Raw genomic sequence first — 15,929 nt, 5'->3', positions numbered from 1 at the left:
GCAGGCCTTTGTAAACCTAGCCCCCCCCGCCCCCCCGGACCTGTCTGGCCAACCTGGAGTACAAGCTCTTTGCCTGTATGTGCGTACAGTTTATTTTTAAATGTTCCAATGCTCCTCCTTGTCATACTTTAATAATGAGAGCAGAGAAACTCATTACCCGACCCCCCCCCCCCCCCCCCAGACCCCAGGTTGTTAAAATGTCGCTGAGTCGTGGTACTGTGGGGTATGGGAAGTGGCTTTACAAGAGTTTGGATTTGCATTCATTTTAGTTTTCAATTTTTTTATTATGTTTTCAAGTTAAACTCGCTGCAGCAATAAGTGAGTGTAATTTTAGTACCAAAAACCATCTGGCTTTCTATATTTTTACATTGAGTGTTTTCGGTGTATGTTGCTCTTTCCATGTGTCTGCCTCCCCCCCCCCTCCCCTGGACATTTTGTACAAAGATTTCAATTACAGCTGTGAAGGCGGAGTCCGTACTGTGTGAGTGACACGTGCCGTGCGGTCGAGGACAGCTCACGCATAGGATACTGTTTCTAGCTCTTTCTGTACAGTGGGGGGGGGGCTGAATTACAGCAATGGGAGGACCGTGACTTAAGTGTGTTGTCCCGGTCACATTAAACACATTACACCAGCCCAGCTGGTGAGATCTGTGAATCCTCTGCGGAACCTGGTACCTGGTTTTCCTCCACCCTCACAGTACTGAGCGTAAGAGGTGCTGGGACGCTGATGGCCCACCCCAAAACAGGACATGCCTCTGGAGGTCCATAATCGCTGAGAGTGAGAGATCGGACCATTTACCTGACCCTCTCAAGGATTCAGGCTTTGTATAAAGGCAGAGGTTTACCCTGTACTTTAAAATGATTTAATAATCCAAAATGACAGTTCCGCTAGGGTCTGCTCTGGCATTACTGCGTTTCTCCACATATCTTAATTTGCCGTGCTTAAATATATCGCACACAAACAGCAACTGCGATTCACTGCTTTATACAGTGGTCTTCAAGCGAAATACTTCCCCCTGTTTCCAGACATAGGATGTTATAGCTATGCAAATTTACATATAAACACAGATTATGTGAGATGAATTGATTAGAATTGACAGAACTGAGAATCCAGCAGTCAGTTCTCTATGGAATGGATACTCTTCTAATAGGCCTACAAGTTTTTTTTTTTTTTTTGTAACGGATTTTGACGTAGCCATCTGCAATGTGGTAGCTTTAAAAGCTGTGTATTACTAGTCGATGCTTTATACAGTATATAGTCGCTGTGTGTATGTACATGTGCAGTAACATTATGCCAAACTGGCCAAGGAAACCGAAATAAGCTGTTAAATACTTTAAGTTATTGAAGAACGTCTTTGAAATTGGCCAACAAATTTTGTACTATTTTATATTTGTATACAAATTTTGTATACAGGGCTATTATACTGTAGATAGATACTTTGGGAGAGAGTGGAAAACTAAATTACAAAAATAGAGAGAGGAAGATGCGGCATAGGCCAACGTGGAGAAAACAGGAGTTGGAAGATTTTTTTAACGTATAGGGATGCATACATTTCTTAATTATAGTACATTTGCAACTGAAATGGCATTAAGTTTAAGAACTTGCTAAGTAGGCCTTGTGTAGAATTAAACAGCAGGTCGTGCTCTCTGTCCGAATCGCCTTCACTGACGCTTTAGCGCCGAAGTTTTTACCCAGTGATTCAGCTGAATATTTTTCTGTATTTAATTGGGAAAACACGTTTCTCACCATTATTACGGCGAGAAAAACCTGGGTTACGAACCAACACACTGCTGGTTACTAGTCTTTGTTTTTTAACCACTACGCCATGTATGAATTTTTTTTATCCATTCATCAGATTTCAATAAACGATTATAAATAAAGGTGGCGGTTTTCCAAAGGCCATGGCGGCAAGCAAACACGTAACAATCCGCAGGACGGACGCGCTCACACACACATTGAAAGTTATAGTAAACATCATGAATTCGCTATGATTAAAATTTTGGAAGCGACGGGTCGGACTCCAACTGAAGCTTAAAGTGTGCAATATTGATGCATATTTAAGGATTAATGTTACATTGTTCTGTGTACATAAAGTGCAGGATGACCTATAGTGCCTGGAGCAAATTATTTTGCTTAAAATATGTTGCTATTATCATCATCAATATAATACTGATATTTTTCAACATGTTTTCACCCCCTGTACTGATTGAATTGTTTCTTTTTTATTTTTCACTGCTTCGGGGTGCCCGCAGACATAAACATTTTGATCAGTAGGTCGTTTACAGACCCAACGTAATAATCGCTTCCTTTACGGGCTGAATTGCCCGGGACAGTGACGAATAATCTAACATCACACTGCTAATTTTTAAAATGTTAGTGGTAGTATTTCTATTCTGATCTAGCTCTTATAATAACTCGGCATTGCGGAGAGTGAAACGACACGGTAATGAACTTGTGATTAACGAATGAAAATGCACCCAACGTGGAGAGTAAAAAGTAACAAAACCGGATATAATGCTTTTATTGCCACTGTAGGCGGCAGGAATACCGAAATGAAGTGACTTTGGGGAGCACATCCCAAGCTGCGTGATTGCAGGCGAGCAAAAGCCGAAAGCGCCGCACCCGTTTGCACGCGCGGCCATGTCCGCTCGCGTTCCCTGCAGGGCGCTTTTCACAGTGCCATTTTAACTGTACTGCTTGGTAACTCGTACTGCTTTCAGTACGACACATGTCTGATTTTCAGCCTATTCCTTTACTGAAATATGGAGATACAAGCGGAACTGCCTTCAGATAAGGATCTGATCGCGATTCGCTAAACGTAATTCGCTGGCTAAGAAAACACTATCAAAAATACAAATCCCAGGCTCATCTCTGGTAGAATTAGATTCATTTGACGTTGCAGCCATTTGCTCCAAAATACCCCCTTTAAGTTGACAGAGTTACTGCAACTAAATGAAAATATGCAAATTCGTGAACCAACAATTGGCGCGTTAAAATGCGGTTACAAGTAGCAATAAATATAACCATAATGTACTATACAAAACGAAGACAAATGCGATACATTAATAAAATGTCCATGTGTAAGTTAGAGAAAAGGGTAATTTTAATGGTGCCCATTATTCTTTAGTTCTGTATTTTGTGTAGATGTCAATCAACATCTGGCATTGCAAGCCGAATGTGTAAAATGTATAAAATTCATTAAGTTTGTAAACTATACTAATTGCTGAATATCCTTCAGTGACTGAAATAGTGACAAAAGAGAAATTGTAATCTTAAAACCCTGGGCCTAGAAAAAGCGTTATACTACAGTCCACACCTCCACGAGCGCATGCGCACAGTCTTATCGTGACGCATTAAGAGTGCGCCGAGAGGTCAGTCCACCAATATTACACATTTATTTGACCTAGATTCTTGTGTTGTAATTTCATCATTTTATTTTTAATAATAACCGATTAATGTTTTTTTAGTCGCTGTGTCATGGAAGAGGAGTATTACGGCACGGCTGGAGACTGGGATGCTCCAGATGGCAACTCGGTAGCAAACCTAGATGTCTGTTTGTGGCTAGCTAACACCGAGCGATTCATAATAGAAATTGCTAGTCAACCAACTGGTTATTTATTTTGACCCACTCCAGTATTAGACTGTCTTAAGCCTACGCATCATAGCTATGTAAAATAACGTAATTACCTAAATGTGCCCAGTACATGTATCTTCATGGAGATCATGAACATGGCGGGAATCATTAGAGAACCTTGCTGACCAGCTGCTTGGGGAGGTCAGGTGAAGGTGTTCGTGCTTTTCTGGCAGGAGGATGGCTATGCGGAAGGAGAGTCGGACGGGAAAATACAGGAGGAGTGTCTGCAGAAATTCTCCAGCAGAGATTACATAATGGAACCCGCCGTGTTCAACACACTAAAAACGTATGTGGCAACACAAGCAGTCAATTTAGCACACTGGGACGGACTGTGCCATAACAATAACAATAATGCAGTTATCAATAATGCATAAATTTGTGTTGATAATAGTAATTTATTATAGGCATTATCAGTAATATACGATGAGCTGAATTAATGATGTATCAGTTACATTTGTGAGTGTATTAAAGTTTTACAGAACCCATTCGCACACAGGTATTTTCAGGCGGGCGGATCCCCAGAACATGTGATTCAGCTTCTTTCTGAAAACTACTCTGCTGTGGCACAGACCGTTAACCTGCTTGCTGAATGGTTAATCCAGATGGGTATGGGCTTGGTTTGACTCTTGCTTCCATTTTTATAAATTGCACTTAGTTGAATTTTTGGCAGGTATATTTTAATATAGAATATGACTGGTGACGGAATGGTTTCGTGTAAGGTTTGGGTCATCACATAAATTTTAGGCCTGCCTTTTGGTCCCACTGAACTGTCACAGGGCAGTGACATTTGGGAGATGATCTTGAGTGTGTTTCATTCTGGATATTTTACTTGTGTGTGTGATTGATTAGGTATGGAGCCGGCACAGGTGCAGGAGCGGGTGGAAAATCACCTCAAGAGTCTTTTGATCAAACACTTTGACCCCCAAAAAGCTGACTCCATCTTCACAGTGGAAGGAGAGGTAAGATTCGGGGGGGTGGTCAGATGTCCATTACTATACAATGAATACAATCCAGAAAAACTAAAAAATGCCAAAAGACTTGTATTTTGTTTGGTTAATTATGGTTAAGGTTAGGGCTGGGCAGGGCTTAAGGTTGTCATTGTTGGGAATAGGGATTTCCCATAGAAACTAAGGAACGGTCCCCACAAAGATATGAATATAGGTCAATCAGTGTGGGGGCCAGTGGTGTGAGTGCCCTGTTTCCTTGCTCAGACCCCAGCCTGGCTTGAGCAGATGATTGCCCACACGACCTGGAGAGACCTCTTCTATAAGCTGGCGGAGGCCCACCCCGACTGCCTGATGCTCAACTTTACCGTCAAGGTACCGTGTTGATCTTCCCCATGCCATGACACGCACCCATAAGTACAGCAGTCAGGTTTATTTATCCGTGACTTAGGAAATACCTTCATGAAGCATCACAGCACATCAACACCATGATGTCTTGTAGAATTTATTATGTAATTTATGAAAATGTTAGCATGAATTCTGTATTTATTGTGTGCTGTGTTTAAATTACAATGCATAGTTTTTCCAAGAAAGTAAACAAATCATTTACTGCTTTGGTATTAAGTATTTTCAGCATGTTCTTGTTATCTTATTCTTTATATATTGATATATTTGTTTGCTTGGCTTATGGATTAATGCAAAGACATGTAGTTTTCACCTACTAGTGCAGCTGGTTATTCTGTGTTAGGTTCTGTTCTTTTCTAGGGTATAACAGCAGGAGTCTTCCTGTGATTTGAACCAGCAGTCTCTGAGTTATGATAGCCTGGCCTAACCCACAATGTGTCCTGCTGTCCTAAAGCACTGGTCTTTTTTTTTTTTACCAGATATAACAAAATGGATGCAAATTGTGTTTTGCCTCCCTGTCTTCTATCCCTGTGGTTTTTGGAGGATGTCCCCAGCCCAATCCTGTCCTTGACGCTCCTCCGCTCTTCTGCAGCTCATCTCGGATGCTGGCTACCAGGGCGAGATTACCAGCGTGTCCACAGCCTGTCAGCAGCTGGAGGTTTTCTCCCGCGTGCTGCGCACCTCCCTGGCCACCCTGCTGGATGGAGGGGAGGACAACCTGGAGAAGAACCTTCCAGAGTTTGCTGTGAGCTCCCTCGAGGCCCCTCTGCTGTCCCTGTTGAAGTCATCCTAATCGATGCCTGTTTGGTTTCGTATCGACCAGCATTATCAAATTTTCTTGCATTGTTTAACAGTTATTTCATTTATTTTGGGCACTTGCTGAAATTTTACCCCAAATTCGCTGTGATTCTGATCTAATTTTTACTGCTGCAGTTAAAATGCATTTTATGTGTTTCAATTGTTGAACCGATTCGGATGCAAAGTACATAGACCAAAAACCTTTTCTTCTTTATACATCTAGTTATTTTTTCTTGTGTAAACACCTCGTTCAAAGACACAGCTGCCCAGGGGCGTCCTGAGACTCACCTTGGAGTCCCAAGGCTGTGTCCCTAACATCTCCCCTGCGCCCCCTGCAGAAGATGGTGTGTCATGGCGAGCACACATACCTATTTGCCCAAGCCATGATGTCCATCCTGGCCCAGGAAGAGCAGGGCGGCTCAGCCATGCGGCGGATTGGCCAGGAGGTGCAGAAGTCCGCCCATCAGAGGTACCCTCCCCCCATGTTATAGGTGGTTCCCCTTCACGTGGGTTCGTAAGGCTGGCTCATGTGTTGCCCCCCCCCCCCGCCATAACAGGGGCCATGATGCCAGCCAAATCACGCTGGCACTGGGCACAGCGGCAGTCTACCCCCGTGCGTGCCAGGCCTTGGGGGCCATGCTGTCCAAGGGCGCGCTCAACCCCGCTGACATCACCGTGCTCTTCAAGATGTTCAGCAGCATGGACCCGCCCCCCGTGGAGCTGGTGAGGCAGACTGCGGGGAGCCTGCCACCTAGTGGCGTGTGGTGACTAATGCAAATGAAAAAGGAAAACAAAGGCAGTACTGATGATCTTTATCTTTTTAGACTTTGTGTGTGTTTGGTCCCCACAGTGTAATAAATCACAGATTTCCTCACAGTGTGATTTAAAAAAAGAACTAATTTTCCTCGTGGGGACATTTTTTCAGTTCCCACAAAGATAAGTTTGTGAATGCAGTCAAAAAACTAAAAATGTCAAAAAGTCTTATATTTTGTTTGGTTACTTATGGTTAAGGTTAGGGCTGGGTAGGCTTTAAGGTTATCCTAGTTAGTAAGGATTAGGGTTAAGCCAATAGAAATTTATGGAGAATCCTCATTGGAATGAGGGACATGAGGTGTGTGTGCGTGTCCGTGTGTGTGCATGTGCGTGTGCCCTGACATGGACTGGCATCCCATAGTGCCCCCTGCCTTGCCCGGTTCCTGGGATGGCTTGCACACCCCTTTTGACCCTGTGCTGGACAAACGGTTAGAAGAGGGATTAATTTTTTACGCAAGCTAATTCTTCTGTTTTTGCCATATATAGTGTTTTCTGTGATATTCAATTTACCCCCTCTTTTGTTTTTCTGCATTTTTGTTCGTTTTATTCATGGCAAGTGTTGTGATAGACATAAAGACGACCACAAAATCAGCTTTGTTTTCAGATACGTATTTCAGTGTGAAGTGTGCATCTGTGTGTGTTTTTGTTGCAGATTCGAGTGCCTGCATTCCTGGACCTCTTCATGCATTCTCTGTTCAAGCCTGGGGCCAAAATAAACCAGGATCACAAACACAAGTACATCCACATCCTGGCCTATGCTGCCAGTGTGGTGGAGACCTGGAAGAAGGTGGGTGGGTGGGCATCACAAAGTTCTCACGTCAGAAAGGGGCAGATTCTGTATGGGAGATGAGTCAGTCTGCTGACGTTTCCAGCAGACGTGCGAGAGCCCTAGTGTTGATCATAATGGGGGGGAGGAAGCGGGATAATTTCCAAGGGCCCAGTTGTGTCTCTGTGTGACCCTGGAGTGCCCCCTGCCCTGCTGTTCATTCAGCGTTACTGTCGTCTGCATGCCGCAGAACAAGCGGGTAAACATCAACAAGGACGAGCTGAAGTCCACGTCCAAGGCCATCGAGACGGTGCACAACCTGTGCTGCAATGAGAACAAGGGGGCCACCGAGCTGGTGGCTGAGCTGGGGACCCTGTACCAGTGCATCCGGTGGGTAGCCGGGGCCCCGGTCATGGGGGACTGGGGTGTCAGTCTCCCTGGCTAAGCCATGATGCTCGTCCCCAGCTTCCCAGTGGTGGCCATGGGGGTCCTCAAATGGGTGGACTGGACGGTTTCGGAGCCTCGCTACTTCCAGCTGCAGACGGACCACACCCCCGTCCACCTGGCTCTGCTGGATGAGGTAAGGCTTCACCCACCCACGCCACCCCCCGACCCCGCTTTGCTTCCAGTAAACAGGAAGCGCCTTTTCTGTGTGTCTTCCTGTTGTCGTAGCGATGTACCCCTCCCTCTCCCGCTACTCCATACCTTTCCCTCCGCAGATAAGCACTTGTCACCAGCTCCTGCACCCTCAAGTTCTACAGCTGCTAGTCAAGCTGTTTGAGACTGAGCATTCACAGCTGGATGTCATGGAGCAGGTGAGAGAGAACAGAGAGCCTCCTAGGCAGGCAGGCAGGCACGCAGATGTGCAGGCATGCAGGCACGCAGACAGGCACAGGTTTGTAATTTAATCTTTGTGGGGACTCCCCATTCATTTCTAGGGGGAAAACTCTACAATATGGCGACCTTAACCCATACTCATAAGTAACCAAACTAAATACAAAGATTTTGGCATTTGTAGACATTTGATTGCTGTCACAGATTTTCATAAAATTGAGGATTATTTTTCATTGGGGGTAAATTTGGTCCCCACAATGTAATATATACATAACCACAGAAAAACACAGGCAGGCTGTCACCGTGGATCCACCTGTAAAGGCTGTTAGACCAGGGAAGTTGCTTTTTGTATCAAGGGATGCTGTCCCTGTTTGAAGCTGCTGCAGTAAGAAGATCCAACTATATAAGGCTGAAGATTTAAGTCCTTTTAGGATAATGTGATGAGTTATGATTCTCTGACAGACACACCATTAGCTGCAGGCCTAACCCATCGTGTACGAGTGTAGCATGTTCCGCTTTTGCTCCGCCTTGGTTGCCGTGACATGTGACCATGCTGACGTCCCTGCAGCTGGAGTTGAAGAAGACCCTCCTGGACCGCATGGTGCACCTGCTCAGCCGAGGTTACGTCCTGCCGGTGGTTGGCTACATCCGCAAGTGCTTGGAAAAGCTCAACACTGACATCTCGCTCATTCGCTACTTCGTTACGGAGGTGAGGCCTTGGAGCAGAATGGACACCTATGTAGCATCCATGTTATGGATTTTACAGAAAAATATCCTTTGAAGGGGGGGGGTTTTTGGCCATTTTTTAAAAAAGGAATCTCCTCCTTACTGCAACAAAGATCTAGACTCTCTGGAGGACCCTGGGTTGAGAGTCAGTGCAGTAATTAATAACGTGGTACCTGGAGGCCTGTGTCCTTCATCCCAATGCTGCTCCTCTTTCAGGTCCTAGATGTGATCGCGCCCCCCTACACCTCTGACTTTGTGCAGCTCTTCCTCCCCATCCTGGAGAACGACAGCATCGCTGGCACCATCCGCACCGAGGGCGAGCACGACCCCGTGGCCGAGTTCATTGGTGAGCCTCGCTGCGCTTACGCCAGATGCTGGAAGGAGTCGGAGTCGGGGGTGGAGCGAGGAGCCGGTCCTGAAGGACCTGTCAGGCTTCTCTTTGCAAATATAAATGTCTCTCCTGTCATTCATTTACTTTTTAAAACAAAAAACAAAAAAACGCTCTTATCCAAAGTGACGTACCCCCTTGTTTTTGAGAAAGCAGGGTCAGACAGTCCCTGGTGCAGTGGGTGGGGGGGGGGGGGCGGTTAAGGGTGTAATGGCGAAATCACCATTTGAACTGATAACTATCTGATCATAGGCACAGCATCATAACCTGCTGAGCCACACCCCCCCCCGCCTTTTTTTTTATCATATTATCTGACAGCTGCCTCATGCGAGTTTCAGTTCGATTTCTTACAGTTATGTGTTGGATCAGTAAATGACACCAAACAAACTAAGCAGGACAGATGTACAGTAGACGTTAATGTTTTCAAGCCCTACAAAAGTGATTCATTCATTTTGCTGGCTTCTTTCTCCTGCCCTTTCCCAGCGTCTGCCTCTTTATATCCCACCTGGGCAGGAATCACACAACACTTCTTATCTTTCAGCTCACTGTAAATCCAACTTCATCATGATGAACTGAAGCCTCCAGACCAGGCTGCGATGGACCGGCTGGTCGTGCAGGGAGGGGGCGGTTCTGATCGGCACTGAAGGATGAGTGTTGTCCCAGTAGGTCAGCGCATCCCGTACTGGGATGGCTGGAACTGAGTGGAGGGCAAAAGACCAGGCTCCTGTTGATGTGGGGCGGATGCGAGTGTGTATATGGATGAAGAGATCGGCCATTTGGAAGTCGGGGCAGTCAGTGTCAGTGCAGCAAACTGGTCAGTATCACACAGCAGGACTGAGGACAACTCGCACATTCTAGCTGTAAGGTGCTTTTTTTTGTTTTTGGGAGATTTAAAACAAGTCATTTTTCCATTTTATCCATAATTACAATGTAAACATTGATTTTTTTTTTTTTACAAAAAGTATTACTTTATATAAATGTGAACATGTAAAAAATAAATGTTTAGATTTACCCCGCCCCCTCCACTTTCTGATCTTGCCTAAAATTAAACATACATTAATTCAAAAATATGTATATATGGCACTGATATGGCAAACATGGTGTATACAAAGCATATGAAGTATACAACCTGATATTTCAAGCGTTGTGCACCCGCATGTTACAAAAACATCAATGGTTACGCTGAATTATATTTTCCCATTAAGTACCAGAAATATGAGGCAAACTGTGCGTTATGGATGCTGAAGTCACCATAATCTTCAGAACAAATGAAAGACGTTTATTGCAGTACTGAGGGCTGCTGGTGTCACTAGCAATTTTCCCTGCTATGCCGTGGAGCGATTTCAGGGAAAAATCACCTGCACCTGTTCTTCTATCAACTTCCTCGGTGATTGCAGCTCAACTGCTGCCTTAAGGCTGATTTCGAAATCATTCACAGCAGCACGTTTAAAAACATGTAATCATTTAAGTGGGTCATTTTCCAACACCCTGAGCGATTTGAAATCAATTAAAAGTGATGCCACTCATTGAGACACAACAGTGGAAATGCACGTACTCCCCCCTTACGTAAATTCTCCCATCTCCTGAGGGATGATTCCCAGAAACACAAGTGGTTTAAAAACGCTGTCCGTTCAGTCATGGGCCACCACTCGCTCTTCCTTGAGTGGAAAGCAGGGCTGGCCTCCAGCCTTACTGGTAATTTTTGGGCAGGATGGGGTCCCCGAACATGCAGTCCTCCTCAAGCGCCAGGTTGTAGTGGCTGCCACTGCCACCCTTGTAGCTGCTAGTGACAATGCGGAGCCACCCCTTCTCCCCCTGGTGGTGGAGATGTGAAACGCAGTGTTCGTCACACATAAAAATTAATGCCGCACGATTTGTAGCGTATGCTCAAATTTTAGCTATTCTAGTGTGAACTGTATCTGATTGCCTGTCTTTTGGCGTCAAGGCAGCTGAGGCGAGACTCTTACCCAAGGCTCCCCCCAGGAGTTGCGGACAATCCAGTACTCCACGCCAGTCTCATCCACGCCCCAGCCGGCCACCGACACAATGTGATTGATGAAGGGGTATTCCTGGTACTCTGAGTACACCCCCCCCGTGTAGGCGTCCAGCGTCTCCGTGGCCATGATCCCACAGCTGGGGGGTCACCATTCACAGTGTGAGAAACTCATCACAGAACTCCTGGCTCGGCCAATCCCACAAGCAGGCTGGTGCCTCACCTGATGGGCCCTCTGGCGTTTATCTCGGCCATCATCTTCTCCCGCCCGCTCACGGCCCCGTAGTCGCCCACCTTCCACACCGTGTAGTTCTTTACAATGTTGCAGACGTTAAACGTGGTGCAGGTCCCACACTGGTTAAATGGCTTACACTCTGAAACATGGAAAAACATCTTCTGTCAAATTTGTCACATGCACACTGTGCATGTCTTACGCAAAGAATATGTTAAAGGATATTTATCTGGGTAGTAAGTGCTTATTTGCTCAGAAGAAAAAATCCATATGTTATGTTATTTAAGAGTAACACAATCAATACCGATAAGGATTTTTTCTGTTCTCCAAAGTGTTAATGATATCTTCTTGGATGGCTAGAACGACATCTCTTTGGTTCCCAAACCTCTCCTCAGGGGCCCCTCAGCCGTTACATGCATTCGTTAAACTTCACCACCAGCTCAATTAATTATTTTAAAAGGTCAGTGAGGTTTAGATTAGTTATACAAGGTGTGCTAGTAGTCAAGTCAAGAAATACATCAGGCTATTGGATGGTTGCTGCTAACACTGAGCTGACCACACAGGAAGTGCTGAAATGGTTAAGCCGATACACTGTCAGACATATAGTTTTACACCAACATGGATATCATTTAAACTAGGGCTGTCACTATCGATTATATTAATAATCGAGTAATCTAACGATTAATCTGACAATTCATCGAGCAATCGCTTATATATAATATAATAATGTAATATTATACATTGCAATTCAATTTCTCCACATATATTAAAGCCTGATTTTATTTCTCACCACAACCCTGTACAGAAATATTTTTAATATAGAAATTTTATTTTACAAATCGTCCAAGACCTGACCTCTAATCCACTGGAATGCTGTCGTGTGATCAGGCATGTCAAGGAAAACATCACAAAAACATACAAGAATCCTAACAGTTTTGCACAGAATTTTGCATGTACCTGCTGCGAGGTCTGTTGAGCGGCTATCGAAATGCTTTAGTTATTGCAGATAAAGGAGATTCCCACATTATTTACCAAACATACTTGTTCACATACTTTTTCCCATCTATGGTCTTGATATTATTGAACAAATGGTTTAAACTAATATGCCAAAGTACAACATTGTGTATATTTTCAGTTCTTATTTATTATGACTGATCCATGGGTTAACCAGCTATCTTTGGGTTTAAGTCGGGTTTAAGTTATTGGTATGACTCAAGCGGGGCACGTGACATCAGTGGGAGCACAGGATGTGCTTCCAAACACTGGCAGTATCAGGAAGCAGCAGGTGCCTGAAGTGGAGCCACACCCCTCTGATGTTGTGGACCTGATTAGCACAGATCCCCTAATGGCAGAGCTGTCAGAGACTCCATTAAGGAGGAGTTTTTCAGTTGGGGGGGGGGGCAAAGTTTTATTTCGAAATAAAATATTTTATTTCGGTCCATATTTCCTGACACAGGAAAACATCATTAATTGTTTTTAAATTTGTAGGTTGCCAAGCAGTTAATGCTACACATGCTTTGTGCAGCTTCTCACGTTCCATCTGAAGCTCTCAAGCTCTAAATTCCTTTTGTAAAAAGCCCTCAGCATGCGCTCCCACACTAAAACATGGGCACACTTCTCCATGTTCCTTTTCAGGGATCCATTCAAACCCCTCAAAACGATTCACAATAATTTACTTTTCCACTATGAATACGGTCACTCTCCTTGTTGCTCCTTTTATTTGTTCAGTGTATCGGTGCATGCTCCTCATGTGCCAAACAACACCTGAGCTGACAGGGAGAAAGTGAGAAAAAGAGAAAGAGCGAGAGAGAGAGAAAGAGAGACACTAACCACCATCATAACACTGATTAACTGGTCTGGGAGCGTTTGCTGTTCTCCAGCCAGCTAGTTTGAACACTCCCGAGATTATCATACTTCTTTCATGATAAAAGCCCCAGATCACATGACAGCCATGTATACAGAAATACAGATAATTCCTGGGGGCTCACAAAATCCCCACCTAAAAACTGTATATCCAGCTCTGGAGGGCGTCGCTCGGAGGCCACACCCCCCCCGGCTGGGAGGGCTCACTAAGGCATGACACCTCCCATTACAGTCATAAGCCAAAGACAACAAACTAATGTCGATTTTACCCCTGCACACACCATCCGAGAGCTACCGCTTTGGTCCTTCACAGCAGAAAGGTTAAACTGAAATACTGGAAAAGAAGCTAGACACTGTATGCAAAGTGAAACTGTATGCAGTGTCTGCTTGCAGTGACGGCCCGGCCCTTACCCTGGTCCTTCGCCTGGTAGTTGTTGCAGGTTTCGTCGGGGATGCCGTTGGTGTGGGCATACTCCCACACCCCCGAGTGGTCACCCCCATGGCAGGAGCCCGCATTGCCGCAGTCGACGACGTTCTGGACGGAGAGGTAGGCAGACGGCCAGGCAGCTTTCCTCTTGATGTTTATCCTGTCTGATGGGACAATGAGACTGCATGAAATGCTCAGTCTGTAGGGGGGGGGGGGGGCGGGGATTCACTCCTGATATAGTCACATATTATAAGGTGTTATATTTTAGACCATGGGTTCTTAAAACTATAGTCAATAGTTTGTTTTGTGGCATATTTTGAGACACTTTTAATTAAGTTTTTCGATCCATCTCAGACCTGCAGTTAAATATGAAGTGCTTAACTGAATCTCTGTCAAGTCAATCAAATTTTATTGACCTCTGTAACTTTATCATAGCATTGCTGCATAAGTTCTGGTTAATTGGTTTGATTTTTAACATGAACTGACCTTTGAATCTTGAATTCTTACTGTCCTAAAAACATTCTGAATACTGAAAGCAGCCAGGTGAAGGTCATAAACTGAGATATGACCCGCAAAGTATGTTTGTTACTTCAGGTAACCTGGATTAAAAGTCTTGGTGTCAGATGACGGGGGTGGATTTTAGACACGAGCGCCGCGCTTAACCGGGGATTTTTCTACATTCGCAATACAAAACGAGTCTAAAGGTGTGTGACATCCTGTGCAAACATCCGTCCCAGGACAGTTTCCAGCTGCCTAACCGCTACTTATTGATCTATCACACCGTGGAAAGAAGCTCCATAATAGGGGCAAAAACGCGCTGCCCCATAACTTCCTTTATTATCGCCTTTCCGTAATTTTTTTTTACTTCCACATTCACACTGTTAAAAGGAAACAAATACATTCAATTAATAAATGGTTATGGGGAGTGGTGGTTCATCGGGATAAAGCAGACAGTACCGGCCATCGCGCTGGTGCTGCCGTGCGCCCAGCATGATCCGCAGTACTGAGGGATGTGCTGATTGCGGGTGGTGCTCACAAAGTTGGTGCCGTTGACGTTCCTCCAATCCCAAACCTTGGGCAGCAGGGCAACGTCCAGGAATTCGTGAGGGCGAGGGCTCGACCTAAATGTCAGTCAACGAAAATGCCACCGATCACCAGTTAAGTCTTACCGCCGGGAAGGGGAGCCGGCAGGGGATGAAATGCCGTCCTGCGGGTCTGGCGCAATAAGCGATCACGTGTTCCCGTTTTACTTAGTTTACAAGTGCACGGCAAATAAATGCGAAACATCGCAAATGCCCAATCTGAGTTCCCCGTCCGTATGTGAATGAGGTCATTCATCCTCACAATTTTCCCGAGAAATGGAAAAAGAAAATCAAAACCACTTCCCAGACAGCGCAGGATAACATCTGAAATCGAAAGTACACGAACCGCTACCACCACGTTCCCCTTCCGTATATTTAAGTGTATTTTTATACAAACTCCCATCGTTGATTACCGTTAGTATACAACACACTACATCCATTCGAACCCGGGTCTCTGTAAACACAGTTAAAATGCATACATTAAGCCGGTCTGTACACAATCACTGCCTGACCACTAGTACAGCTGGGCGATGTCATTGAGCCTAACCAATGTAATCACCAGATCGTTTACTAGGATAAATAAGTCTATACAAGCATTTAGCGATGCAATAACAAACAGAGAAGCTGTGCATTTACTTTAAAGTCTCTTAGAAATCATTTGAGATAAAATATTTAGTGTAGCAGGAGAAAAGGGTAAGTTTAAACCATACTTGACTCCGAAGTGATTCTTCCTCGGCATGGGTCGATAGCACGGCTCTTTATCGTTAAAATATCGGCCGCCAAGGGCGCCGGAGCCCAAGCACAGAAATAAGATCAATCCCCTGAGCATTTTTAGCAGGCTGACGATCATATGACCACCGTCGCGCTCCGGCGCAGTTTAAATACACTACGGAAAACCCGGTGACCGCGGAGCGCGACATGGGCGGAGCTTCAGATTTGGGCGGGACTGTGAGCATGGTGGCGGCTTTACACAGGGGCATGGCCCGGCGAAGGGGTGGGGCTTTCCAGAGAAGCGCCGAGATA

The 15,929-nt window shown here is 45.1% G+C and overlaps 2 protein-coding genes across 4 annotated transcripts; one reads left to right on the top strand and one right to left on the bottom strand.

Moving 5' to 3' along the window:
- The first annotated feature begins 2,521 nt into the window (after positions 1-2,521).
- On the top strand, positions 2,522-10,320 carry nelfcd (negative elongation factor complex member C/D). Of its 3 annotated transcripts, none has more exons than XM_023795341.2 (16): positions 2,522-2,597; positions 3,469-3,535; positions 3,809-3,921; positions 4,132-4,241; positions 4,485-4,594; positions 4,847-4,954; positions 5,577-5,729; positions 6,121-6,251; positions 6,340-6,505; positions 7,248-7,382; positions 7,612-7,751; positions 7,827-7,941; positions 8,081-8,176; positions 8,764-8,904; positions 9,138-9,267; positions 9,851-10,320. In XM_023795341.2, the coding sequence occupies exons 2-16, from the start codon at positions 3,479-3,481 to the stop codon at positions 9,883-9,885; spliced, it is 1,740 nt and encodes a 579-aa protein (XP_023651109.1). In that variant the 5' UTR covers positions 2,522-2,597; positions 3,469-3,478; the 3' UTR covers positions 9,886-10,320. The 3 variants fall into 3 exon arrangements, with proteins under 3 accessions (XP_023651109.1, XP_023651108.1, XP_072571569.1); XM_023795340.2 differs by lacking the exon at positions 2,522-2,597 and adding an exon at positions 3,132-3,372; XM_072715468.1 differs by lacking the exon at positions 2,522-2,597 and having other exon boundaries at positions 3,379-3,535.
- Positions 10,321-10,567: 247 nt separating this feature from the next.
- ctsz (cathepsin Z) lies at positions 10,568-15,810 on the bottom strand. Its single transcript, XM_023795347.2, has 6 exons — positions 15,617-15,810; positions 14,782-14,945; positions 13,809-13,988; positions 11,526-11,676; positions 11,277-11,442; positions 10,568-11,124 (listed from the first exon to the last, which is right to left on the bottom strand). Exons 1-6 carry the CDS (start codon positions 15,754-15,756, stop codon positions 10,999-11,001), a joined length of 927 nt encoding a protein of 308 aa, XP_023651115.1. The 5' UTR covers positions 15,757-15,810; the 3' UTR covers positions 10,568-10,998.
- Positions 15,811-15,929: the final 119 nt, after the last annotated feature.

The sequence above is a fragment of the Paramormyrops kingsleyae genome, chromosome 8 (assembly GCF_048594095.1).
Source record: "Paramormyrops kingsleyae isolate MSU_618 chromosome 8, PKINGS_0.4, whole genome shotgun sequence".
Classification (NCBI taxonomy): Eukaryota; Metazoa; Chordata; class Actinopteri; order Osteoglossiformes; family Mormyridae; genus Paramormyrops; species Paramormyrops kingsleyae.
Note: the sequence above shows the minus strand (reverse complement) of the source record. Positions and strands in the feature narration are given on the sequence as shown.

Bases quoted from the DNA above. Each gene is read 5' to 3' on its own strand.
- nelfcd (XM_023795341.2), top strand. From the start codon at position 3,479: ATGGAAGAGGAGTATTACGGCACGGCTGGAGACTGGGATGCTCCAGAT. The intron at 3,922-4,131 runs GTATGTGGCAAC...ATTCGCACACAG, and splicing joins GTGTTCAACACACTAAAAAC to GTATTTTCAGGCGGGCGGAT. The intron at 4,595-4,846 runs GTAAGATTCGGG...TTCCTTGCTCAG, and splicing joins TCTTCACAGTGGAAGGAGAG to ACCCCAGCCTGGCTTGAGCA.
- ctsz (XM_023795347.2), bottom strand. From the start codon at position 15,756: ATGATCGTCAGCCTGCTAAAAATGCTCAGGGGATTGATCTTATTTCTG. The intron at 13,989-14,781 runs GTACTGTCTGCT...TTGTCCCATCAG, and splicing joins CAGCACCAGCGCGATGGCCG to ACAGGATAAACATCAAGAGG. The intron at 11,125-11,276 runs GTAAGAGTCTCG...CTCCACCACCAG, and splicing joins ACTCCTGGGGGGAGCCTTGG to GGGGAGAAGGGGTGGCTCCG.